General features: G+C 43.1%; 2 protein-coding genes across 2 annotated transcripts; both read right to left on the bottom strand.

The window, feature by feature from the left end:
• Positions 1 to 1,316: 1,316 nt before the first annotated feature.
• On the bottom strand, positions 1,317 to 15,128 carry cyyr1 (cysteine/tyrosine-rich 1). The gene is made up of 4 exons (XM_033615614.2): positions 14,698 to 15,128; positions 9,894 to 9,993; positions 7,525 to 7,685; positions 1,317 to 2,438 (listed from the first exon to the last, which is right to left on the bottom strand). The coding sequence occupies exons 1-4, from the start codon at positions 14,780 to 14,782 to the stop codon at positions 2,305 to 2,307; spliced, it is 480 nt and encodes a 159-aa protein (XP_033471505.1). The 5' UTR covers positions 14,783 to 15,128; the 3' UTR covers positions 1,317 to 2,304.
• A 6,764-nt stretch (positions 15,129 to 21,892) lies between these two features.
• adamts1 (ADAM metallopeptidase with thrombospondin type 1 motif, 1) lies at positions 21,893 to 27,948 on the bottom strand. The gene is made up of 8 exons (XM_033616197.2): positions 26,923 to 27,948; positions 25,780 to 26,120; positions 25,550 to 25,682; positions 25,003 to 25,460; positions 24,687 to 24,873; positions 24,306 to 24,484; positions 23,906 to 24,081; positions 21,893 to 23,791 (listed from the first exon to the last, which is right to left on the bottom strand). The coding sequence occupies exons 1-8, from the start codon at positions 27,545 to 27,547 to the stop codon at positions 23,050 to 23,052; spliced, it is 2,841 nt and encodes a 946-aa protein (XP_033472088.1). The 5' UTR covers positions 27,548 to 27,948; the 3' UTR covers positions 21,893 to 23,049.
• Between the last annotated feature and the right edge of the window lie 18 nt (positions 27,949 to 27,966).

The following is a 27,966-nucleotide window of genomic DNA, read 5'->3' on the forward strand; positions in this document are numbered from 1 at the left end:
CGCCTTTCCAGTGCAGCTTTTGAAATTTTTAGTTTTTAATTTTTTTTCATTCTCACCGCTTTCTTCGCTCTGTTTTTTGGAACCCTGTTTCCCATCAAAACAGGTGTGACATGTAACATACGTGTCGGCAGCTCTTTCAAAACAATATCAATGGCAAAACATGACAATAACTATCATTCACCATCCCTGTCATATGGCGTCTGATCTCGTCCTCTGCTCTGAGGGTAAGGAACTCCGTTGTTTTCCCAGTTTGTGGACATTTATGGCCGCTGTTCTTATTCTTTGAGTTAGCTGCTAACTGCCAACAGCTACTTCTTCAGTCTCCCACAGTGGGTTTCACACGCATCACACGAAACATCACACTTGTCTTGCTAGCTGTCCTGTTTATACGGACACGTATGGCGGCTTAAAGGCCAGACAACTCTGCCCCCCAATTCCGAGATCGTACCTTGTGAGGGTTGCAGCAATACATTCATTTGAAGGTATACCCTGATATAAAAGTTGACGGTTATCATACCGTGTACATTCGCAACTGGACGGAGAATCTCCCCTTTATTTTAGTTGCTTTAAAAGGTGCGTCTTTTCGATTTCAAGTTTCAATTAAAGTAATAAAACGTTTGTTCACCCGAAAAACTACCGTTCCATTTTTATTCCTTTAAAGGAAATGGCCGCTTTAGAATGAAAATACAGACTGTACTTACTGACCCTCATGCCGACAAGAAGTCCAGTGTAGTTTTTAATCCACAAAACTCGTTTGGGGTATCGGAGGATAACAGCTAGCCGGAATAACAGCTACACTTAAAGCACATGGAACCCACATTTTGAAAATGTAATAAAACTCCGCTAATGCATTTCGAAAACGTCAGAACGGCTTGTCTGTCGTAATCCAAGTGCCCTGAAGCCGCAGCATGCAAAATTGACTTGAAAAGACGTAATTCACTCCACTTTTATAGCACCATTTCTCACCGTGGTCAGTTAGCCTGCCCTGCAGGAGTGCTGTGTTTACATGGCAACTCGCGCAAGACTAGCTGATGGCTAGTGGTGGTGCTAGTTCTCGAGACTCATGCAACTTGCCACGTAAAGATGTTTATCGTCGTACCTCAGAGAGCTAATTTTAAGTTCAGCCCTTTGGCCGATATATTCAGCAAATTCTAATTTAGTTATAGCACTAGTTACCTAGAAATACAAAATTGCCCCCCTACAACTACGACACCTTTGGCCTTATGGGCATACGTTCCCCTTTTTATGTACGACATCCATTCTCTCAGCTAGCGCAATCCAGACGTGCACATTATTGATTACTCATGACGGCAGTGTTTATGCTTTAAAAATGTTTTAATCACATCTTTAATTCACAACACAGCCACTTAAACAGTTCAGAAACACGTACAATAACCTAACACAAGTTTAGTTAAACCCCCTCCATCATTCACAGTCATCCATCACATGTATCAGTCAGAGCTCAGTGAGGTCACTTCACTTTCAGTTACACCCTTAATCAGCCAACAAATGCAAATTTTCAAGAATCTCACAAAGGCAAAAAAAAGTACAATTTTCCAACTGAACATGACGTGACCCACAGTTCAGTTCCCTCTCACATCGTTTCAAGTAAGGCAGTAAAAAACAGCTCATTACCAACAACCCAGTCCTTTCAAGTTGCCATGACAGTCAGTATCATGATGCATTACGTTCAAGTCTTTGTGTCTACACATGACAGGTCCTCACCTGACTCGTTCAAAACAGCTTTAATCACCAACTTCCACCTCAGTCGCTGACATAAATCAAGTTCTTAAAAAATAGGTAACTTTTCCATAAAAGCAGAGTCTACACGGTGTCCTGGAAAGACTCTTCCCTCCTCCAGTGATGTGAGGTTCCCCCTCCATGCTGACAAAAGTGGTCTTCACCTTCATCAAAGCGGCACGGTGTCTTTGATGTGCACAGCCAGCGACAGATAAGGATATTGGTTATTAGCGGGGAAAGAGTACCAGCTGCGGGGCTGCAGGGCTGCTAACATTTAAGGCTATTAGAATGTGGAGTGTTCTCACCAGTATTGTGTTAAATTAATTTCCCCATCATTTGGGCCAGGCTCCAGCAGGAACGCGGTGACTTTTACATCTTGACTGCATATCACTGACAATATTGCACTGGGTCAACCTTTTTTTAACTGTGGAAATTCTTCAGGGCCTCTTAAATTGTCTTGAACCCCATTAGAAGCCAGAGATGTGCAGCCACCTCCACGCCTGGAAGACCAGGCCATGAGAGTTTCCTTTGAGCTGGCCAGTAGGCAATGTGTGCTGCAGGGATTCACTTGCGGGTGCAGCCAGGGTAAGGAGGAGGTGGGGAGTAGTTGGCCGGCCGAGGCTGAGTTGGGGTGTAAGGTGGGGGATGCAGCGATGGAGGGTACATCTCATAGTCGTAGGTGTACGGAGGTGGAGGACCTGAGTTTGAGAAAGAAAATGAAGAAGTTCAGTGAGGTCAAAAGCATTCAGTTCCTCCTGCCCCCACTTTACATGGCTTTGATGGTAAAGTTGCGCCCTCTAGTGGTTAAACCAGCAAACTACTCTCTGGAGTAAAAGAATTTAACTAGGAAGATCAAAAATGTGGCTGCAAACAGTCCTTTTGTTGACCACAATACGTCTGTCTCGCCAGGGGAACTTACATCATTCACTGAAACATCAAAGCAGCACACGAGACAAAAGATGAATGAGTTATAAAGACCCACTCCAGACTAAAGGGTTGCATCAACCTCATGTTTCATGGCACTATTATTAGGAATAACTCAGTCACACATGTTACAGGAGAAACCTTTATTTTAAAATTTCCGTGGAACTGTTGGGATGCTCAGAGTGAGACTTTGTAAGAGGAGAAAAAGGGCAACTCAAATACTTTATACACGTAAAGCTATAATTATGGAAGTGTATTGATGCCGTGCCAGAAAGAAAAAGAGTTTGATCAGCATCAGGAAATAACATGAAAAGTTTCTTGTTATGACATGTTTTTCGAATTTTTACATGTTTTCATGTTATAGCAAGATATATTTTAATGTCTATCTATCTATCTATCTATCTATAATTTCATGTTATAACAAAAGACTTGTCTCTTTATAACAATAAGTTTATTATTACAAAATATTTTTGTTATATAAAACTTTTCTCATAAAAAAGTTTCTTATAATAACAAAATATTTTTATCACAACAAAATATTTTCATGTCATAACAAAAAACTTCTCGAAAAAAGTTTCTTATAACAAAATATTTTTGTTACAAGAAACTGTTCTCTTGAAAAAAGTTTCTTATAATAAAATGTTTTTATCATAACAAAATATTTTCATGTTATCACGAGAAACGTCTTGTAAAAAAAGTTTCTTATAACATTTTTTTGTTACAAGAAACTGTTCTTGTTATAACAAAATATTTTTCACTATAACAAAAAAAAGTTTCTTATAATAACATATTTTCATGTCATAACAAGAAACTTTTCTCATAAAGTTTCTTATAACAAAATATTTTTGTTACAAGAAACCTTTCTCGTAAAAAAGTTTATTATAACAAAATATTTTCATGTCATAACAAAAAACTTCTCGTAAAAAAAAAGTTTCTTATAACTAAATATTTTTGTTACAAGAAACTTTTCTCGTAAAAAACTTTCTTATAACAAAATATTTTCATGTTATAACGAGAAACGTCTCGTAAAAAAGTTTCTTATAATAAAATATTTTCGCTATAACAAAATATTTTCATGTTATAACGAGAAACATCTTGTAAAAAAGTTTATTATAACCAAATATTTTCATGTCATAACACAAAACTTCTCGTAAAAAAAGTTAAAATATTTTCATGTCATAACAAGTAACTTTTCTCGTAAAAAAAAGTTTATTATAACAAAATATTTTCATATTATAACAAGAAACTTTTCTCATAAAAAAGTTTCTTATAACAAAATATTTTCGCTATAACAAAATATTTTCATGTTATAACGAGAAACATCTTGTAAAAAAGTTTATTATAACCAAATATTTTCATGTCATAACACAAAACTTCTCGTAAAAAAAGTTAAAATATTTTCATGTCACAACAAGTAACTTTTCTCGTAAAAAAAGTTTATAACAAAATATTTTCATATTATAACAAGAAACTTTTCTCGTTAAAAAAAAAAGTTTATCATAACCAAATATTTTGTTATAACAAAATATTTTCATGTTTTAACAGGAATCTTTTCTTATTAATATCATTATTTATCTTGTTATAATGTGAATCGTTTCATGTAATAACGTGACCCTGTATCACGTAACAATGTAACAAACGCCTCACATTTGTTTGTGCTAACATATTGTAATAATGTGAAACTCATGTTTAAAAGAAGAAACTGTGTTGAGGGATGGCTAAATTGAGGAATGTGCCTTATCTACAGGACTTGATTAAGTTCTGCGACATGCTTATGTTCATGATTCATGTTAATGAGCACAGTAGATGATATTGTGATATGTGTGTGTACTGTAGGCCGTCACTAAAGCCCGAAAGATGACCGACGTGAAGGAAACATGGCGATATCTTTGGTCGTGGCTCTAAGATGGTGGTCCTTTGTCGCACAGTGAGAGAGGTTCAAGGATGCCGTTGTCGCAGTCTTGCAATCAAAGACAGCCTGGGATCAATATTTGACAGTGTCAGACATTTAGGGTGACCACCTCACTGTGTGACTGCTGTTACCACCTATGTCTACTAACCAGCCAATAGAAATGAAGCTTGAAATTTTGCACTGGCATTAAACCCAAACAAACAGACAGACAGCAGCTCGCCATGGAGGCAAAACATGCCCTTACTTATCTTTATAAAAAAGTTACCTACTGTAGCTTTAAGGCTATTATGTAATTAAAACTAGTGAATAATGTAAGAACTAATCACAGAGTCTAACTCACATGTGGTCGTGGAGCAGAAGAAGACAGAAAATGATTCATGTGGTTGCAGCTACAAACATATATTCATATTGTATGGCTGTGTGTGTTGGAGCACCATGTTTATGGAACATGATCGGAGCTGCAGGGCAGAGCGAGGAGCGCCAGCCCAGCGTAGCATGAAGGCGAAACACAGAGGAGAATGCAATATGATGAATAAATGATGAGCCCCAGAAAACCCAGCATATTCCCCGGGCCCGGAGTGTGTGACCGAGTCCAGACTCTTTTGTACCTGTGAGTACAATGTGGGAACACTGTCGCCCGTTTGCTCCCTTTCAAGTAGGGACAGGGTGTCACAGACGTGAAGCGGTGAGAGGGGAAGGAAAGGAATCACGCTTACAGGAAATCTGGGTGTATTTGTGTGGCATAAATGCTCGAGCAGAGCTTACGGTCACGTCTGAGCCTTTACATTGTGAAAAGACTCAGCTCTCTCTTTGTGTGACTGTCAGGAAGTGGATCCTGTAACTGTTTGCTTTTCATGTCTGGTCGCCTGAGGACAGCAGATGAGGTGTCACTGTGGCGTCTACGCTCTCATCATGTAGACACTGTTAAAGACGCTGGAACCACCGTCTGATTGGTCCTACAATGGAATACATAATTTAGTAATACTAAAAAGATCACTCTCTAATTAATGAGCCTGAACTTGATTTTGTGATTTTGTACGTCCTTTAAAAGTGCTTGTGATAAGCTGGTTCCACTTCCTGATGAGTCACACTCATGAAGCGTTTGTTATGTTGTGACTAATGTTTTCCAAACATTATCATATCATTAATTAAAGCATAAAAATATCAGTAACAGTAAACTACTGAGGACAACTGAGGACAAGCAGCCGGTACCACTCTAACACTTCGCATTTTGAGAGCCTTTTTACTTGTGTGGTGGTGTGTCTGTGTCACTCTGCAGTTACACCTCCAAAACACTAGTTGGCGGCGGAGGTTTCTGTGAAGTGCTGTAAAGTTTAGTTGTTTCAAAACACACATTAAACACACATTAAACATGGCTTAATAGAGACAGTTTCAAACACAAGTACACAAATCAGCTTCACTATGTCTTTATCTGGACACATTTTCCCCACAAATACAACATGCTAACGTTATTAGCACAAGCTTATGGCATTTTACATTGTACAAATTAGCCTAGCAACTAACAATCTTTTCCTCTTTTCATATAAAACCAGGGACAACAGCAACATTTAACAAAGGTAACGGCACATAATTTGGCTCCATTACAACTCACAAGGTTCACTGACAAAACAACTGTCTTATACTAAACACGTTTTCCAAACAAATACAACATGCTAACATTATTAGCACAAGCCTATGGCATTTTACATTGTATAAATTAGCCTAGCGACAAGCGGAGATTTCCTCTGTTCATATGAAGCCAGGATAAATCACACACAAGACTTAAAATGCTATTTTGTGGAGGCTTTACTGTCTTCACAATTTATTGTTTCTTATCTCTGAAATAAAAGTAAATAAAAGCTTTGTTTCCACTGAGGGAAATGGTTTCAGCTTCATCGTCACTGCGACGCGTAGTTACAATTCTGGGGAGGTGCACGTCAGGCTACGGCGTAGGCGCTACGTTGACATGGAGCCTACGCCATAGCTACGGCATCGATTCAACGCATTTAAATTCCCTATAACCTTTAACATATTTGTTGGCATGCTTATTTAACAGTAACAGTGGCATCAACATTGTAATAACAATCTTTTACAATCTCTTTTATTGCAGTTGATTTCATCCTCTGCTCGGAGGGTAAGGAGCTAACGGACCTCATTGTCTCCTAAATTTGTGGACATTTTTTTTGTTTTTAAGATATTTTTTGCCTTTAATGGACAGGACAGTTAAGTGTGAAAGGGGGAGAGAGAGAGAGAGAGAGAGGGGATGACATGCAGCAAAGGGCCACAGGCTGGACTTGAACCCGGGCCGCTGTGGCAACAGCCTTGTACATGGGGCGCCTGCTCTACCACTAAGCCACCGACGCCCCGAATTTGTGGACATTTTTGGCTGGTGTTCACCTTCTGTGAGTTAGCTGCTAACTGCTATCAGCTGCCTTTTAAATCACCCAGCGGTGTGTCGCACACATAACAAGTAGTCGTAACTTCACACCTGGCCTGAAAAAAGGCCAATGGTCTTTAAAAACGTTAACAAATTCTTTATTAGCAGTAATGAATCATGTATTTGTGCATTAAAGTGAAGTAATAAGTCATTATTTACTTTTATTTTGTCCTTTGATCATGCTTTAAAGATACTGTTTTGGGCATTTTTGGCCTTTAATAGACAGGACAGTTAAGTGTGAAAGGGGGAGAGAGAGGGAGTGACATGCAGCAAAGGGCCACAGGCTGGATTCGAACCCGGGCCGCTGCGGCAACAGCCTTGTACATGGGGCGTCTGCTCTGTCCCCTAAGCCACCAACGCCCCCCTTTGATCATACTTTAAAGAGTTTATAAGCTATAAAAATGCTTTATTAATAATTTACAAGAATTAATAATAAAGTAATAAATTGTCCTGTAAAATCTGTTTCCTGTACCAGTATGTATGGTCTTGTGTGTGTCCCCTGTCAACCCACCTGGGTAGCCCTGGGTCACAGTGTTGATGTAGGAGGTGCTGAACACGCCGACCCGCGCGCCTCGCCCGTTCTTCATACACATACAAACGCACAGGAACAAGGCTGCCACTGCCCCCATCAGAAACACCACGCCGAAAACGATACCGGAGATGGCAGTGCCCCTGCAACACACACACACACACACACACACACACACACACACACACACACACACACACACAGTAAGCCACCCAAGTGTGAGAGGAGGCAGCTGTCTCAAGCAGACATGCTACTTCTAAGTTGCTGCCATGGAGATGGAGCGCAGCATCTGATGTAACCCGGCTGTGTGATGTGAAGTGTGTGACAGAGCGTGTGAGCATTGGTGTGTGTGGTGTGTTCACTGCAGAGGAGTGTGTGAGTTGGCACTGTAAATTAGGAAAAAAACACTCATTAACAGGTTGGTTACATCTTCATAGTCAGCATTAGTCAGCATGTTAGAATCAGCACGCTGTTTTCAAAAGTCATTCAAGGTTCTGCACTGATTAGTACAAATATGCAATTTTACAAATACAGAGATCAATAAAACTTCTGTAAACAAAAAGGGTTTATCTTTAAGAGGACCTGCTGTGCTCATTTTCAGGTTCATACTTGTGTTTAAAACCTTTACATGCTTTAATGTTCCAAAACACTTTATTTTCCTCATACTGTCTGTGCCTGAACACCTGTATTCACCCAGAGAACGACTGTAACGGAGAAGTGCGGTACTTTCTACTGTGGAAAATCAACAATAAACGCTACTGAACACAACTAGACTTGTTCCAGCAGGATACTGATCTGGATCTGGGGGGAAATTTACAACAACAACTTAAAGTTGCTGGCAGCGACGAACAGGCCTTCAGACCTTTGCCTGTGCTGGCATGGATCTGGTCACCCAGCTTGTACATTGTATGTCAAAGCATAAAACACGTCACTTCCTGTTGCCAGTGGGTGGCGCTGTGACTGCAACTCAATTTTGGCACAAACATGTCATGAGGTCGAGACTCTTACCATGTATGAGAAACTTTAGGCAGATTGGACGATATATGCCCAAGTTACAACAACTTCCTGTTTGATGGGAAAATGTGCAAAATGGCTGCCACGCCATGGCAACGCCATTTGAGAAACTGCACAATTTTCACCAGAAAGCCTCATCAAGGTCTTGAGGCTTCTTAAAGCAAATTTGAGGTGGATTTAGCCAACCTGCTCGGAGAAGTACAGCAAAGTATAAAACATGTCACTTCCTGTTGCCAGTAGGCGGCACCAGAACTATTGGCATGTAGATGTGTTCAGGTCAGGACTCTCAAATATGAAGTTTGGGGCAGACTGGACCATGTACCTTGGACTTACAACCACTTCCTGTTTCATGGAGAAACACAGAAGTTGAACGACTTTCTATGGTCACACGGTTCGACGACAACTTGAGCTGCTTATCGGCTAATACTGCATCGACCCTTTGACAGACCCAAGCACAACCATATGCGATAACACATCAAAATTTGCCACACAACCACCGACACAATGTTCAGCAAAAACTCAAGCTTTTAACAACATTTAATGTCAAAGGTCTTTAGATGGTACAGACTAAATTTGAAGTCAATCGGATCAAATCTGTAGGAGACGTTCGTCAAAGTACGACCCCTGTAATTGGCCAAAACGCACCAAAATTACACAATTAATTCAAAATGGTTGACTTCCTGTTGGGTTTAGGGTATGGCTCCAAGAGACTTTTTTGTACATCTCGGGAGGTTACATGTGCCTACCAATTTTCAGACATCAGGGTTAAACGTACTGCGGGGGCTGCTTCGTTAAAAATTTGTAGGGGGGCTACTGGGCCATTTTCTCAAATCTGAGCCCATAAAATACCAAAATTCTCATCAGTTCTGATGCATCTGCAAAGTTTCATGAGTATTCAAGAATCTTTAGGCCCTCAAAAATGTGATTCATTTGAAGGAAGAAAAGATAAGGATGAAGAAAAAAAAACTTCCATTCATTTCAATGGAGTCCTCCAATGTTTACCTAGTTATATGAAACTTTGGCCACATTTAATACGAACATCCTTCACTGTAACTCTTTATATAAGACGCAAAATGCTGAGAAGCACAATAGGTCCCTTTAAAGGAAAGAGCAGTGTGAGAACTAGGTGAAAGTGTTAAAGCAGCTGTGCTAAATCAAAGCCAACACAGGTCAGAGGTCAGATCTTCTTCTGGCATGTTAAGAGACAGCTGGTATGTGAGTTAGCTGCTCTCTCTCTCATTTAAACATACTCCCAGAACCAGAGCTACACCAAATCTATATGTGTGTGTGTGCAGATAATCAGTATATGGTCTTGTTGTGTCCGTGCGTCAACTCACGAGAGGACGTCCCCCACGTAGGCGTAGTAGGAGCAGCAGAACTGTGGCGTTCCATCGCAGCAGTACTCGATACAGCCTTCACACTGGGCTTCACTGCCGCCTGCAACACACACACACACATCGACGTGTTCTTTAGGAGCTGCTAATGAAGGGTGTTAAATTTTGTGGAACCAGAAATCAGCAGCAGTTCTGAGCGCTGGTGGAAACAACAGAGAGGAAAGCCATTTGCACAGATAATGCTTGCGAGAAAGTCTTTAAGAAACACATTAAACCCTTTGGAGAAATAACCAGGAATAAAAAAAAAATAAGTGAGCAGGGTTATAAGACAAATAACTTAAGCAGAGGTATATTTCAAGTTGTTGATAAGTCTTAAGTGTCCACTTATAAGGAAAGAAGCCTTAAAAAGAAACGATTAAGTCTCGTCTTGTTATCTGCAATTTTTTAAACCTTTCCCGAGATGAAAAAAAAATCACTGTAATGAAACCTTTCATGAATTAACCTCAAAGCGCACAACCTCAACCAGCAGCCTCTATTTATACCTTCAAAGGCAGGTTTAAAAGCGCAAAGACAGACGACTTATTATGCACTCAGAGAGCTGGAGAAGCACTTGTTGGTTTTAAAAGGGAGCAATCAATACCTGTGGAGCGTTGGGGGAAATAAGAATAAAAAAGATCTCTGTAATGAACGGGGACCTGGAGTTCTCGTCCAATAAACCCAGCCAATCCTGATAGCCCTTAATATCAAGATTTTAAAACATCAATTTTTGCATTTATTGTATACAGACTGCAGCAGCGGTTGCCATGTAACAGCTACGCCACATTTAACTCACTTAATAGTAGAATGCTTGATTTATTTCTCCGTGTCTGGGCGGACTGAGGCAGCAGATCAGCCCACATGGCGGACCAGCTGAATCAAACACTGTAGGCTGCAAACTGGCTGCTGCTGACAGACCAGTCTGTGACACAGCCCGAAAAATCTGCAATTCTTATTCATCACAATTGAGTTGTTTTCAGATGTGATGACATAAATAGCTGCAAAACTGGTTCAGTTCCGTTCTTCAGTCTCTATTACGAAATGCACAAGTGGGCATTGGCCCGTCTGTTGGTTAGTTCGTCGTGTGCTGTGATATTTTCAGTATCCATGATGGGATTTCGACGAAATTTGGTGGACCAATAAGGAATACGTTATTGGATATTGCTGAGATAAAGACTTTAATTCATGGAATTTTTCTAACAAATAGAGTTAATCAGATTGAGGTATAAAGAGGCAGTCCAATTTTACACACAATGGTAAGTTTATTCCAAATCCAAAGTCCCTCCCCTCTGGAGGACCACACGTGGTACCATATTCGGAAGTATAAAGTAAAGATCAGGACGTGCTTTTCCGATCTTTACTTTATTATTACTCAAACAATTAATTTCTGATCCTGTTTAAAATTGTCATAAAAGATAAAGTCCGCACACCAGACATCATGTCTGAAGAAGGGCAGGAGCCCGAAACGTTACACCAAATAAATTCTTCAAGGAGCAGCTTCTGGTGTGCGAACTTTATCTTTTATGTCATTATTATGTTATTCTCACAAGTCTTTTGGGATGTGCGTGCTATCTTTACCTGTTTAAAATTGTGCCATGCATTACACGATGTTTGTCAATTTAAAAGATAATTTTGTGAGCCAAGAAAGTCGAAGTCTGTCGGAAAACAGGTGCCATATAAGATGAAAATCTGTTTTTACAAAGACGACTCAAGTCGCGGAAGTGAAATTATAACTTTCTCTCTCTCTCTGTTTCAAACTTGGATATACTCATGTCATAGATAATGGGATGCACAGTATTGGAGTTTTTGCTGATACTTGATATAGAACAACTCATTTGACCGATAATCTATACCGATAGATACATTCACTTTTTTAGTGATCATTAAGTCTCTTCTTGATACCGATGACATGGCGATATTATCATGCATCCCTGCATGATGTAAAATAATACCTAGATACCAGACCCCAAGATAGTGCCTTTTCAGTCCAACGGAACTGCTCGTTGGACTGAAAAAGTCTCTACCTTCTGGGTGTAATACCTTTGTACGTAGGCCCCTGAATATGCGCAGTAGCGTTTCCCTGCTGGCCTTACCCTTGAGTTACTGTTTTATAAATATAAAACATCCATGGATAAAAAATTTCTAAGAGAAAGAGTCGATATTGACCTTGTTTGCAGTTACGGACATCTCGGTGGTTTCAGGGGGAAATGCTTTAAGGGCCACAGGAAAATTTTTCATTGCAATACCACAAGTGGCCACTGGGGAAAATTGGAAGCAAGGCTGAGAGGTGTTCCTGGGGGCCTGACTCACAAAAGCAAAGGGTGTTGCTCGTTCTTTTGCTTTCCGGTTGATAAAAAGACAAGGAGTCACTAGATAAAAACATGGGGTAGGATAACCTTACATTTGTATGTGGAACATAGCGAAGTTAGCTATGACGTAGCTATCTGCTAGCTAGCTGGTGCTGATGACGTATACCGTGAGAGATGTTCGCCGAAAGTAATGGTTCTACAACCAACGTTCACCAAACTACGACTTTCTTGACTTGTAAAATTCATTCATTCATATTCTGTAACAGCTTATCCTGTTGGGGGTCGCGGGGGCTGACATTGGGCGAGAGCCGGGGTTCACCTAGGGCGGGTCGACAAGACGATCGCAGGGCTGACACACAGAGACAGACAACCATTCACATTCACACCTACGGATAATTTAGAGTCACCAATTAACCTGCATGTCTCTGGCCTGTGGGAGGAAGTAGGAGTACCCAGAGAAAACCCACGCTGACATGGGGAGAACATGCAAACTCCACACTTGAGGAAGCATTCTGAGTTAGTGGATGCCTGTGTATTTACTGAGCAGAGCTGCATTATGGGAAGTGTAGGATCCTGTGTTTTGGGAGCTCAAGAGGGAATTAAAGTCAGGACACTCTTGTGAATCCCGAACATTTATGGAAGTACTCCATCCCTGGGGTGCAACACAGAGCAGTTCAAGAGTTGATGGAGGTAAATGTGCCGAGAGACGCACACAGTGTGAATGACGGACACAGGATCGTGAACCAGTGACTCAACAACTGAATTAATTATTCTTTGAGTGGGAGGTCATTAGAATGGGACGCAACATGACTGACGCATGTTTGCGTGGGGGTCAAATGAAGATGATATAAGAGCCAACCTTTACCATCTCCTGCACTGACGCCACTCGTGATCATGATCATTCTACACACAGCTTGCTTATTTCTGCAGGATATATTACATGCTGTTTTGTGTATGTGATTAATGTGGTTTATTACCTCCACCACCTTCCCTCCCCACTCTGCCATAGTCAAAAGCATTGTACACACAGCTGTGCTTCTATGTACTCGTCTCAACCTGCTGCCACGACACGACTTTTTCATCTCAAGCCCCCCCTCCTCCTCCTCCTGAGCTACGATATTTGGGTTTTTCGCTGTTGTGCGGAAGGCTGGCAGTCTTTCACGAGCCAGAACGCACACTTCAAATGAGGGACGCTGCAAAGAAAACAAGCTCTGTGCATGGAGATCTGCTTTCTCTCAGCAATCACTCACTCTCAGAATGATGTGTGCTGCCCTGGAGGCGTATATTCATGTTTGCAGGCTTGGGTTCACAGAGTAGAGGAGTCCTGCCTTTTAATTACAGCAGGAGGATGCTTTTCTCAAATAACTTGAGCACTGTTATTTAAAGCAGGGAAGCAGCTGCAAGTTTTTTGGCACTTAAGAAGACAGAAAATGTTCTCCTCTTCTGATTAAAGCAAGTTTTTTCTTTTGTGACAGACAGTCAACCTACTTTTTTTGATTTTACACACTGCAGAAAAGCTGATATTTCCATGTAGATGCTAGATGAGGGTAAAGTATTGCGATTTTATTGTGTGGCAATATCAGATTGTCACACAGAGTGGAAGTATTGATTAAAAAAAAACCACATAAAAAAAATGAAAATAAAAAATAAAATAAGATAAAATTAAAAAATAAAATAAAATAAAAGCTAATAAAATAAGATAAAATGAAAATAAAATAAAAAATAAAATAAGATAAAATTTTAAAAAAAATAAAGATAAAATAAAATGAAAATAAAACAAATAAAATCAAATTAAATAAAAACTAATAAAATAAGATAAAATAAAATGAAAATAAAACAAATAAAATCAAGTAAAAAAATAAAATGAGCTAAAATTTAAAAAATAATAAATTAAGATAAAATAAAATGAAAATAAAACAAATAAAATCAAATAAAAAAAATAAATGAAATTAAAATCTTTAAATTTACCATCTTTAAAAAACATAATATTTTTAAGTATCTTGATAACTAGGGTGATTCCCACCCCTTGTAAATGCCTCCACCAACAGACTCCTGGCGCGGTATGGGTGGTCCTCGGAGGTCCTGGCTCCTGTCTCTCCACACGCTGGGAGGCAATGGCACTATGTCCTTCACCCCCCCACCTCTTCTCATACACACACACACTCCTCTCCCCTGCCCCCCTCCACACAACTGCACCGCAGACCTGACTCAGATTAAAAGTTTCCAGCAGTTTGGGTTGCGCGTAATTTGGATGAAACGCAGCTGAAGTGGTGCCCAACATGTGATCTGGATGAATTGTTTGTACACATTATAACTTTTAATGATTTTCTCTCCCAACACTTTCCCCAGAAGCTCATCCCAGAGTCTAGAGGAGTTACTAAAACATAAAAAGCTGCAACATGTGGACATGCATCTGGAAGGAAAAGCGCTTCAGTGTGTAAACTGACTGATCCAAAACTCACCGGTGAATAAACAAAGCAGCAGCGAGTTCCTCAACAACTTCCACCTCACCGCCTGCGTCCTCCTCCTCCTCCCGGGGCTTTCCATGACCCTTCTCTCCCGGTGCGCCCACTTTTATTCTCTGAATCAACGGCAGAAGATCACAAAGAGCGCTTGTTTCCAGTCACCTATTTGGCTCTTCCAGGAGCATTGTTGTGCCCTCCCCACCCCGCCACACACACACACACACACCAGCCCGGCTGCTCGTTCAGACTTCGGGCTGCTGAACTAGTTCCCCTTAAAAGTGCAGCGTTTGTTCCTCCACGTGTGCGCGTCCTGTGCGCCGCCGCTGCGTCCTGTTCCCACACCTCTGACTGCCCAGGGTTTTATTCCACTCCCCTCCTCTACCCTCCCCCCGTGTGTTCAAATTACCCTGTTAACACCAGGGGGAGAGAGAGAGAGAGAGAGAGAGAGAGAGAGAGAGAGAGAGATGAAGTCAGCCCCAAAGAGAAAAATATTACTTCCGGTATATATTTTCAGAGTAAGACTAACTGATCCGGCAGTGTGCGTAATTTTTAACTATTTTAGATGAACTGAAACTTTACTAAATTATTTGCACTCTTCACGACATGCATTGAGAAAGACTATAGATTTTTTCCCATACTTATCTTTTACTTCTATAACTAATTCTAATCATATTAATATTATGTTTGTCTTGCTTTAGCCTTATTGCTTAAAAGTACGTAATTGTCCAACTGTCATGATGGTGATACTTCTTTTTAATGATTTGATTTTAAAAACATAATGTTCAGTGTAATCTTTTCCAGCATTCCTTCACCCCATCGTCATTGTTTTACAAATTAATTATTATAAAAAGAAATTGAAATATATTAAAGCTGGTTTAGGTGGTCATAGTGGTGCAAACCTTATTAGCAGGGGCGTATTGTCAGGAGAGGCAAACCAGGCAAAATATGGGAAAAGGGCCCCCTGATTAGCGCCCCGCCTTGTGTCCAGAAATTAAAATCCAATCTGGGCCAATCAGCAGCTGTAAGCAGCCAATCAGGGACTGCATTGTAGTTGACGTAAAATGCAGGTTGCAGCTTGCAGAACAGTAATGGTGGCCACCAAAGCAACAAGCGCTAAGGGGTCATACACATGCCATGGCTTTAACTGGCTGGAAAACGCGCTACTTTCGTGCCTTTTTTGTGCCAGCTTTCAAGAGTGCAGCAGCAGGTTGCATCTTAGTTGCTAAGCAATCTTAACAAGCACCGTATCATATAAGTCGCGTTTCCATTACAGTTTTGCGCAAAATAAATGCGATATTTCTAAAGTTTCGACAAAGTACAAATATGACTTGCAGGTGTTTCCATTAAAAGGAGTTTTGCGTATGAGCCGTAACGTCTCGTCCCGCGAGACTCCACTTTGTGGAAGTAAGATGGACGTTCCAAATCTCTTGCGAGCTGGAACAATCATCTCAGTTGCCACTGCTGCTGTTGCAGTAGTCTACAACCGAAGACAAAGAGAGCGAGTGGTATTCCAAAGGCAAAGTCCGTATGTGTGGCAGCCACCACGGATAAAGGATTTCTGGGAGAGGATCGTGAACGAGGAATTTACAGGGGACTTGAATGTCCGGTGACGTATATTTGCAAAAAAAAAGTGTTTCCATTACACTTTTGCGATATACTTTGATATCGACACGTCTGAAAAACCACCTCATGAGAGTGGAAAAACTTTTTCTCAATGAGTTTTTTCAAAATGTAGGTGTTTCCATTACCAGTTTTTTATTGCGATATTTAGGTTTTGTGCATTTCTAGGGTTAATGGAAATGCACTAGCCTACTTACCAGAAATCCTGAGTGGAGAGTTAATCTTCTTCCAGGTGCTGTTAATAAGTGTGTGGGCATATCGTCTGTGGGAGAGATCCCCCCCCCCCCTTTCACACTTGGCTGTCCTGTCCATTAAAGGCAAAATGCCCCAAAAAATATCTTTAAAAAAAAGAAGAAGGGAACGATATCTGTCTGCTGTGATTGGTTGTTCCTTGACACATGACATGGCACTGCTGATGAAGAGAGCAAAACAGAATGTTGGGTTCAGATCATCAGGATGGTCTTACCAGGCTGGCCCCTGATGGCCACTCACATTGGCACATTCGGCAGTAAACCCCCTTAAACCTCCCAGAAAGTACACAGTGCACAACCACTGCGCCAAAAACCCCAAATTATTACATTTATAGCTACCTGTATTTGTAATTCATGCTAAGTTAGGTTTAACAGTTAGCACAATGAAACTGGGCCTCAATGGGCTTCTTTGCCCGGGGCCCCCAAGAGTCTAGGTTCACTACTGCCTATTAGTGATAATCATATCAGGAAGTATTCTGTGCTTTTATTGTGAAGGCAGACCTACCTGTATCCGGTTCTGTTCTTATATATCTGTCAAGCTTGACGCAGAGAGTGGCAACCCGCCTGTGAATGGGTTTCTGTCACATCACGACCTCTATTGAGATGAAAGTGGAATTAAACTGTAATGTCCCCAAGGTAGCACAGCGCGCCTCATCACACCTGTGTGACAACATACACGACTCAGGGCTATTTTCAACCACAACAACAGGAGCTGACCTACTTTTATTGTCAGGTTTAAATCTGTCCTGGAGCCACTGTGTCATAAGAGGGGGGCATGTGAAAACTGCATCCAATTAACACCTCTGCAGCACACAGATGTCATGTCAAGAACTCTCTGACAGACACATTAGACCAGGGATTCCCAACAATGGCGCTCCTGGAAATTTCTAATGGGGGCAACTGGAAATCTGGATTGTTGGCTGATATCTGATATGCAGATATATAACAGCTTATTGGGCTGATAACAGGAAAATGAAGGGGTACTTGAGTTAATCTGATAGGAGTGCAGTGGTATGTCTCAAAGGAAAAGTTTGGAACCATGGCAGTAGACCAAGGACGAACACCTGAGAAGCTACGGTTGTAGTTTTCGCCAGGAACCCTCAAGCAGGTTCCAGTCATGCTTCAAGGTTGCTAGATTTTGGGATAGAGTCCATGTGCAACATGCAAGGCAAAGCTTTGATTTAGCACTGAAAAGATACTCTTGTACTTCTAGACAAAGGTTTCAGGGGCAGACCGCCACCCCCACACACCTCCCGCTGTGCTGGGAATACTTTGGATGAAAAAAGCCACTTGTGTTAACTTGTAGGGACTTAAATACAGTCGTAAAACTGGCAATTAAAGAACTAAATTACTGTTCTGTAAAGGGCCCTGGTAGGCTGTGAACATTAGCAACCGTAAAAGTTCACCATCCAAAAGTCGTGTACATTAAAGAATAGCATATGTCTTTGCTTTAAGTTACCCATTTAAGATGTTTTTCCAACCACATTTGTTTCTACAGACCAAATGAAGCCTTAGATCAAACTGGATTTATATTCTGAAATATGAATGCCTTTTCTTTTGAAGTTTGAAAACTGGATCAAATTTGCCATGATTTAAACAAACTTTTATGGGCAGCCCAGGGTGGCAAAAGGATGAAGATAATTTAGTTCTCTGAAATGCCACCCACATTGAGCAGCGGTGATTCATAATGCCTTCCAGATGTTTCTTTCAAGACTTAATGATGTGACGCTGAGACACGGAAAAAACAGGCAGGTAAAAAAGTGGGCACGAGTCTCATTGCAGGCGTGCATATTAATGCTGGCATTTTCCTTCATCATTTTTCCTTGTCGACTGTAAAGTCAGAAAAAACGTGCGGCGTATATCATCGCCTACGCCAGTTATTTAGGCTTACAGAATCTGGTGACACATTATGCCATTACGCAGATTACAGAGATGGCCAATCTTCTTCTTAACCATCCATAATTACAGGATAATGATTTCCTTTGTGCTGCAGTGGGAGCCGACAAGGCGGGAGATCATCTTCCTCAGGGCCCAACAGGAAGTGCCACACAGGCTTCAGCTTTTGAGGTATTTTTTGTCCCAGCTGGATTCAGAAAGTTCAGGGGAGATGCCTGACCATGGAGAAGTTAAAAGGACAGTTCATGCCGAAGTCAAAAATACATATTTTCCCTCTTACCTGTAGCGCTATTTATAAATCTATATAGTTTTGGTGTGAGTTGCAGAGTGTTGGAGATATCGGCCGTAGAGATGTCTGCCTTCTCTCCAATATAATGGAACTAGATGGCACTCGGCTTGTGCTGCTCAAAACAGCAATGTCTCTTTTCAGAAATCATGACCTCGTTACTCAAGATAATCCACAGACTTTGTTGGGAGCGTTCGGTAGAAAGAAAATAGTTCCTTCATGAAACTCCTCACGCCAAGGTCTGTGGATTATCTTAAGTAACTGGGTCATGATTTCTGGAGAGAGACACTGCCAACGCGTTCTCATCCCAACTCGTCAGCACAGTCTCATACTGACCTCGTCACCTATCGACGTTTGGCCATGGACTTTCCGTGCTGACATATGACGTGTAAGGTACGCTGGGTGCGTTGGTTGTTGATGTTCTGGGACGCCGTGCCAAATTCAGGCTATTACATGCATTGTCTGTTTCAAAAATACACTTCAAAGAACAGGGTTTGGCTTTACAATCTTACAGGAAGCGAACACCGACCTCCTGGGTGAAAGTCCTAGCTCGTTGGACCCACCCATTACCTCTCCCATCCACCCTACTCAGACTTCTGCCACCTTAACCTTTGTTTTTGTCTTGCTGTGTTTTACCCTGACCATTAAGCAACAGTGGCGAGCAACTGTGTATCATGCCAATGTTAAAGTATGGCTTTTTGTCTGTGAACTTGTCAAATATCACTGCTTGCTCAGTGGACCTTCACGTCTACTGATAGGCAAGGTATCCTCCTGCGTCTGACATTCTAGGATGATATGTCAATAGATTAAGGAGAAACTTAACCGGTTTCTACTGATTAAATTGATATAATCTTTTTCAGAATAAACTTATGTCAGTAAAACACTTCATATTTACCTTGATTTCCTTGTGCAACAAAAGCACAAGGTTAGGTTTAGAAATAAACATGGTATTTGGACACATACACTTCCCCTTCTGCCCACCCCATAGGGATTTTCTGGCTCCCTGTGTTAAGGTATTACTGGCAGTGCAGCCAAAGGTGGCTTTTTGCATCAGTGTCCAACGCCAAAAATCACTGACAAAGTGGTGGTGTACAGAATGAGAACAGGCTGACATTGCACTTGAGCTTTATTAAATGTATTTTTGGTGCTTTGAGCACCACAAGCCGAGTGCCATCTAGTTCCATTATATTGGAGACAAAGCAGACATCTCTACAGCCGATATCTCCAACACGCTGCAACTCACAATAAACTAATTAAAAATTAATATTGAACAATGTTATGTGAATCAAGGTATTAAAGGCAATAAACTCACAGGACACACACATCGTGGCTGCCGTACAAAAGAATGAACAAAGGCATGAGGCAGCATATAACCTCTCATTATCAGAAGTGACAGCACCTGAGGGAGGTGGATCCTCTCCAAACAGGTATGTTTGTTTTACCTTCCGTGCCTCAGGTGGGTCAGGTGATCTCATTCTTTAAACACTAGCTTTGATTAGAGCTAAGGTAAGGCAGTTGTTTAAACGTCTGGTCGATCCAGCGTGACATCAAAGTACTCAGCTGATTCTCGAACAAACATTTAAAAACAGTTTTTAAAAAGGTTCAGAGAGTTGGATTAATGATAATAAGAGGACATTTCAGTTAGGTTGCACTGATGTGGGGGTTGGGGAGTGACAGGAAGTAGTTTCAAATTGTTGTGTCGGTATCCTGTGCAAGCATTTCTCCTGTCGTCATTGGATTTATAATGATATGAAACAGTCTACAAGACAACCAGGCCACCATGTAGCTTTAAAAATCTATTTTAGACTCAAGCAGCCAAGACCCCAGGGGCTCTACACGGTTATCTGGGGCCAACAAGTTCATTAAAGCCCTCTAGCAGTGTAATCGGGCCATGATTGGACTTCCTTTTTCCTGCAGTGTTTAGACACTGTGGAGGGACTGCGTGTCAAAATTGAATGACATGCTGAAATACTCCCATCTGGTGCACAAAATCTGAATTACAACAAAAATGTATTGTCTTTGGATCGGTGCACTATATCATTACAAAACTATGTGTTAATAGGCTGTCAGACAGTGCCAGGGCTGTAGAAGTTAACCAGAATCCCTCATTTAATTTGAGTTTGTATATGGGTATCTATCCATGTGAGGACCAATATCAGTTATAACATTGTAGTGAGGTCATTAATGCATTGTGGGGACATTCTGACAACACTTCGCTGCTTCAAAGGACTGTTTGAGGGTTAAGACTTTTAAGGTTTTCAGGTTAGAATTAGGTTGGGGTGTCTATTTGCACTCGAGTGAGGATAGTCACATTGCAGCTATTTGGCTCTTTATACCAATCCCTACGATACAACAGTACGTATCCTACTGAGTGCTGCGATTAGCTGGCATTCGTCACGTTGACACATCGAGGCAGTTAGGATTAGGGCGAAGAAGTCATAGTTTTGGCTAGTACTGACATTAAATACTTAATACCCAGAGGAGAAATTCGACACACATGCACAAACAGGACCTATACATGCATTAAATTGAGAGATGTCAGAGGGAGGGGGCTGCCTTGGACAGGCATCCTGAGTTGTTGGGGGTTCAGTGCCTTAGCACCAAGGAGGCAAGCTGGCACCTCTCCAGCTACCAGTCCATGCTCCATACTTGGTCGGGGAATTGAATCTGCGACTCTCCTGTTCTCAAGTCCCTATGGAGTGAGCTACTGCTTCCCCGAAAGAGGTGAATTTACAAGAAGTACAAAGTAAAAAGGGTGACGACCCTTGGAGAAAGTAAGATGTGATGGATGAATGGGTCAAGCACAGGAGTTTCACACAGAAGTCTGGGGTTAATAGGTCATTTTTAGACTTGGTTGACTTATTATTTTCAGTTTTTAGGATGTGTAAAGCTGCTGAATGCACACAGTGTACATAAACTTCAGCAGAATAACTGAATAGAACCATTTGTTAACGTCATATTTTGATGCCCAGGAATATACACCCAGGTGTAAATAGTCACACTAGCTACTTACACCCGGGGCATAAACAGCATTATTGGCACCTGGGTGCTAATAGCATCTGCTTTAAAATAAAATGTGTGAGTGTAAATCTGTGCACCTTCCAACACCAAACAGACAAAGCACGCTGTAGACGTTAGCTTCACAAGTCAATGTGATACTTTATTCATGAACCTAGGACCATATATATATATATTTATATATATATATATATATACATAACACTGTATAAATACTCTATATATTCTACTCCCTTCTGTGATCTCAATAACAAATAAAAAATAATATTAAAAAAGCCACATGATTATATTTAACAGGCTGTACAAAAATAAATAATGTTTGGATATTCTGTACAAAAAAAAGATAGAAAAAAAGGAGCCTTCGCAGAAGGCAGGAGAGACTTACTTATGAAGTAGTAGCAGGAGACAAGTCCCTCTTTAGGTCTCCACACATGCACACACACACATTCACACACACACTCAGACACTCCTCTTTGGTCTTTGAAGAGCTCCCTCATTGAAGGCTGTGTAGACGAGGGCAAGATATGGCAAAAGGACAAAGTACAGCGTACTGAGGCATTTAGAGACAACTGGGTGTTCTGATGTGCCGCTGGCAAAAACAAAGATGAAGTGCTACAGGTTTGTGATAAATAAACTGGCAAGTTTGAACATAAAGACTATGACTATTAACTATCTTATTTTCCATACCTGATGGGGTGAGTAAGTAGAATATGAACTATTCTATTTAATTTCTTTATAAACTCTGTAATAACCTCCCCCACCCCAACCCTTTTGTGCCTGTCCAGCCCAGCTTGGACAAACATCATATACATGCATTAAAAAATTTGACACACACACCGTTTGACACTCACTCACGCACTCACACAAGCATGACATTGGCACGGTAAGCAGCATGCTCATTTTTGGAAATTAGGAATGTCCATGCTTTCTTCCTCTTGATGGGTTGCAAATGGGCCACTGCTGCGCTGAGGCCAGACAGGCAGTGAGCTGTAATCAGTCTTTATTGCTTCAAACAGGAGGCAGTGTCACTGTGGATCAGTGTCTGGCTCCAGAATAGATGGAGGGAATGGGCAAAAAATGGCCTTTATAGTCACAGTCATTATGGACCCATTGTGGGAGTGTTAGACTACCTGGAACCCAAGAAAACCACTCATGCTCTGGATGTAAACATTCACCTGCCTCTTTAGTTTGTCCGTGTGAAAAAAGGAGGCAGTGATGGTCAGAGTTTTTATCTGAAAGCTGGGTGTATGTCAGGAGGTTAGATTGTGGGAGCAGTCCTTAACAGGCACTCTGATTGCACAGTTCCAGCAGGGGTCGCGGCCGGTCTTTGGGGTCACAGCTGTCATGGGTTAGCGTGCGCCCATCGTGGCCGATGCAGCGCAGTTGGCGTTTGCGGAAGCCTCGGCCGCAGGTCTTGGAGCACACCGACCATTCTCCGAGAAGCCAGGTGGGACAGGACTGGGTGGCACAGGACCGTGAGGCCAAGGGGCGCAGCTCCTCCGGGCAGTCTCTTGAGGGACGACCCTGGGGATCTAAACACACCACCTCTCTTTGCTGCATACCTCCCCCACAGGTCTGGGAGCATGGACCCCACTCCCTCAGGGTCCACTCGGCTCCACCCACCTCTCTGATGGCATTGATGGACTGGCGGCGGCCTCCGTTGCTGTTGGAGACTGAAGCAGCATTGTTGGGTCTCGGGGCAAAGTAGCTGTACTTAACCCTGGGCCTTGGAGCTTCCCCCACAGACAGAACCTGGATGGTGAGGGGCTCAGGGAGTGGGCTGAAGCTCCGGAGGCGTTCCAGGCTGGCGGAGGAGCCACTGTATCGCAGCAGAGCCCCTCGCAAGGCAATGTCAGTCTCCATAGTCATCAGCTTGTAATCGCCATTTAAAAGATAGATTCCATCCTGGCGACGCACTGCCAAGTAGCTGTTATCATGACGACCATTGCCTGGTGCACGCTGCTTGACGTCCAGGTGGGTGGCGCCAGCAGGGATGGTCACAACATCCTGGTAACCAGGCCTGAAACATAGACAGACACAGGTCAGACCAGGCCATAAAACTATTATGATGTTTCAGTGTGTTTTATAAGGCACTATGTTTGTGTATGAAAAAACAAATCTGTTAGATATTTACCTGGCACGCTCCATAGACCCAGACACCTTCTTGCAGGTAGAGCCGTCTCCACCACAGACACCGCACTTATCAAAGCGCCGGTTAGAGCCGATGATACGATCACATCCAGCCTTGACACACTGGCCTTGAACACAAACTGAGGTGGAGTCTGGGCTGCAGGGTGTGCCGTCAGCCACCTGTGGGCAGCAGAGAGACACAAATGGAACTTTAGAGTAATGTCTAGTTGGACTGTTACATAAGTCAAGAGGTAGAAAGTAAAAGTAGCCTTGGGGCTGAGAGAAATTACAATAGCTGATCCTTCAACTTGCAGGTCTGCACAGGTAAGACAACTGATATGAGATGAACTAAGACCCTGAAAATGATGAAATGTCATTCTAAAACAGCATCTTGCAACCCTCACCTTAGATTTGAGGACAAAGAAGTATCCAGTTCCCTTGGCACGGCACACCAGCTTGCAGCGGTCTTTGGGTGAAACTCCAGCATACTTGGGCACCCACTCGACACCCTCGCCTGAACCCAGCGACACTTGGGCTGACATGTCGTTGTGGGCCAGGCACTGCTCCTCACGGAATGACAGGCCTGAGAAAGAGACAGAGAGGGGTCAGATTTACTGCTTGTTCAGCCTGACCCACATGCTAACTTTCACACTAAGGTGGCAAGGTACATCAAAACATGACTTCTTCCTGAGAACAACTACAGCATATGGTGCAAAGTCATTTGATTTCAACATAGTAAACTAGTAGTAGTAAAAAGTGCTTCAGATTTCTCAGAGATGTCTTACCATTTGTATCGGGGCAGGCGTCCGTGTTACAGGAGCGGTACTGGATCCTCTTGCCTTCGCAGTACTTGCCACCGTTCTTGGGTAAAGGGTTGTCACAGGAACGGAAGGAATACTGCACCCCTCCACCACATGTCCGAGAGCAGTCGCCCCAGGGACCCCACACTCCCCAGCCACCATTGACAGGAGTCTGAAAGCACCAGAGACATGAGCATTACAGTTCTGAGCTGAGGTGGAGTTACATGACTGATTCAAAGCTGGGAGGCATGAGAGTGTTTTGCTGCATGCTAAGTGTAGTAAGATAAAATCTGGTTCCTACCTGGAGTACAGCAGCTTGGCTCTTAGTCAGACACTGCCCGGCCACGCAGTAGCTGTCATGCCCGCATGCCGTTCCATCAGCCCAGGGGAAGTTCTTCGTCTGGCATACCAGCAAACCATTGGATGTAGTCACAGTGCACCACAGAGCTGCGCATGTGGTACTCAGATCAGGGCAGTGCTGGGAGTCTTCACCGAAGGTCAGCCGACACTGATGGTCTGCGTCATAGACGGTCCCAGGTAGGGGCTGAGGGAGCACCTGAGGTTTGACCGGCTTATCCAGCAGGCACTGACCATGGCCGTTGTCCAGGAAGGTGGTGACCATGAGGGCAGAGCAGGGTGACCATGGCTGCTGCTGGTCCAGGTTTGACAGGGTGGAGGCCATCATGTGAGAGCCCCAGTGGGCACCGTTGACCCCGGAGCACAGCTGAGCGTCATCATGAGGCATGTTGAAGACGTGGCCTGGAGGACAAAGAGTTCTTTGAGCACCTCAAGGAAATGTGGTGTATTTCAAAGGTTTTTACACACAAGAGCATGTTTTTTCGACTTACCCAGTTCATGTGCCACAGTAAATGCTGCTTGCAGCCCGTCATCCTCAATAATTGAGCAGCTTCTGTCAGGGTCGCACACGGTGCCAACATCTGCCATGCCCAGAGTGTCACAGGAGTGGGCGCCACACAGGTCCTAAAGAGGTGGACAGAGAGCAGATTAGATGTTTGAATAATGCTCTTCCTCTTTTTCTATCTCAGATCCACCCTAACACACTTTCACTCCAACTTACCGTCCTGGTGAAGAGTACAGCGGTGTCATAGTGCTCAGGGTGGCGGTCACTGGCTGGGTTGTGCTGCCGCTGCCACTGGCAGAAGTTGCGGAGGGTCATGGCGGCGTTGGATGACACCTGAGGGCCTCGCTCCTCTTCGTACACCACCAGCAGCTTCACCACAGCAAGGCTGATGGAGTTGTGGATGCTGGGGTGGCGGTAGAGGCGGGATGCCACTGCCATGATGGTCAGCAGGTAGGGCTTGAGGCCAGCACCGTGGAACTCTGCCATGGACTGGTCGGCCACCAGCATGATCTCCAGGTAGCGAGGAGTGGACACAAAGCGTCTGGTCCTGTGGTGGGCTGAGGGGAGAGAAGACAGAGGTCAGACCAAAGGTCCACAGGCCATGTGAGCAGATATCAAGTTTCAGCCCTGGTGTTACTGCACTAAAACTTTTTTTTTTTTCGTTTGTTGTTTTTAATAAAAGTGGTTCAGTTTGGTTGGAAGATTTTGCACACTGCAAAACTGTGCCAGTGTTCTAAACAGCAGTGACAAAGGCTCATTTTATTCAGAGGGATAGAGGCTCCAAAGAGAGCTCCGGATGTGCCTGGAGGAGCCTGGCTGCCGTGACTCAGCGTCACACCACCGGCGGCTCCTCCTCCTCGGGGTCCACATTCCTAAAATGACCTTCTCTGGTGGAAAATTATGCGGAGGGAGAAAATCCTTTCTGAGGGAAAAGTGTCTGCCGGTGCGAGTTGTACCAGGAGGCGAGTTTACACGTCTCAGCACCGCCGGGCTCTGGCTGGCCCCAACCCCGCTGCTCCCCTCCCCTTCCTCCGTCACTCCTCCTCCTCTTTCCCCTTGGAGGAGTTTGCCCCCCTCTCTCCTCCCCTCCCTTCCTCATCTCTGGTAGACGGCGCTGTCAAAAAGGTAGCTGAGTCCACTGCGCATGCTGTGCACCCTGGCACAGGCACAACTCCAGCAGTTTGCTCTATATTCACTACAACCTCTGACATATAGAAGTAGTAAGCAAAGAAATCACTCTCTCTGTGCTTTCTTTGGCCACTTGCACAAGTTGCTGGTCTTATATTATTATTATATTACTTATTTCAGCTTATTATTAAATTGTAATAATGTGTAAAAGTAGTATTTCTGCAGCCTTACCTGTCTGGTCTGCGTCAGCGGCTCCGTGCTTGGTTTCTTTCTCCAGATTCTTTGGCACCCTCGCCTCGTCCTCGTTGACCCCGCACTTGGAGCTCCCCTCCTCAGCCAAAGCTGCCCGACCTCTCCGGCGGATCGTGTGGACACCCTCCTCTGTGCCCATGAAGTCACTGGAGTTGAGGGGCTGGATAAAATACTCTTCCCCCTGATAGTAGAATCCACCCCTGAGTCCGTGGCACAGGTTGAGCGCAGCGGCAGAGTGCTCCTCTCCGTTCACCGTGCCAGAGTAGAAACAACCAGGCTCGGCTCCGCTCTTGGGTTCCTGCGTTGGTTCGGACTCAGGAGTGCCCACAATGTGGAAGACAAAACCCGGCGCCAAGAAGGTCTGGTCAGGCTCTAGCTGCAGGACCAGTTCTTTGCCAAATACGTCCAACCGGTACTCCCTCATCTCCGCCTCCTTCTCCTTCTCCTCTGCGGAGAGAGTCCGCCACGGTTCGGTTTCACTCTCCGACCGGGCCGTCGGGTCTAATCTGACCGGCACCACGGTGCTCTCCTCCCAAGCGCTGTGCGCCGCGCCGACGCACAGAGCGGCGATCAAACCAACGGAAACGTGTAAAACCCACATCATATAACTGTGAAATCCGACAAGTGGAAAGACAAACTGATAACAAAGTGTCTACGAGGAAACAAATAAATCCTTTAAAATGTTTTCCACTATAAGCTACAAACCCGAAGTCTTTGAACTTCCACAAAACTCTCCCCAAAATTACGCACACGCATAAAAATCTAAAAAAGGATCAAATCCAGTGCAAGACTCGTTTAAAGTTATGTGCAGGTCTGAATTGTTGCAAAAAAGTCCTTTCATTAAATGAAAATAAAAGCTGGATCTCTGTAGTAAATCCAACAGGTCTCTTTCTCTCCAAAACTCAGCAGATGTCTCGGTTTCTAGCTCTCTCTTTGAGTACGGGGGCAGGTTTTCTTTCTGCTGACCCGTTTCGTCTGTTCTCTGCTCTTGCCTTGCAGTCAGAACAGAGCAGGTCCCTCCTA

The sequence above is a fragment of the Epinephelus lanceolatus genome, chromosome 24 (genome assembly GCF_041903045.1).
Source record: "Epinephelus lanceolatus isolate andai-2023 chromosome 24, ASM4190304v1, whole genome shotgun sequence".
NCBI lineage: Eukaryota > Metazoa > Chordata > Actinopteri > Perciformes > Serranidae > Epinephelus > Epinephelus lanceolatus.

Bases quoted from the DNA above. Each gene is read 5' to 3' on its own strand.
- cyyr1 (XM_033615614.2), bottom strand. From the start codon at position 14,782: ATGGAAAGCCCCGGGAGGAGGAGGAGGACGCAGGCGGTGAGGTGGAAG. The intron at 9,994-14,697 runs GTGAGTTTTGGA...TGTGTGTTGCAG, and splicing joins GCTGCTTTGTTTATTCACCG to GCGGCAGTGAAGCCCAGTGT. The intron at 2,439-7,524 runs GTGGGTTGACAG...TCTCAAACTCAG, and splicing joins TGTGACCCAGGGCTACCCAG to GTCCTCCACCTCCGTACACC.
- adamts1 (XM_033616197.2), bottom strand. From the start codon at position 27,547: ATGATGTGGGTTTTACACGTTTCCGTTGGTTTGATCGCCGCTCTGTGC. The intron at 25,683-25,779 runs GTAAGTTGGAGT...CCACCTCTTTAG, and splicing joins CTGTACTCTTCACCAGGACG to GACCTGTGTGGCGCCCACTC. The intron at 24,082-24,305 runs GTGAGGGTTGCA...TGCTGCCCACAG, and splicing joins TCTTTGTCCTCAAATCTAAG to GTGGCTGACGGCACACCCTG.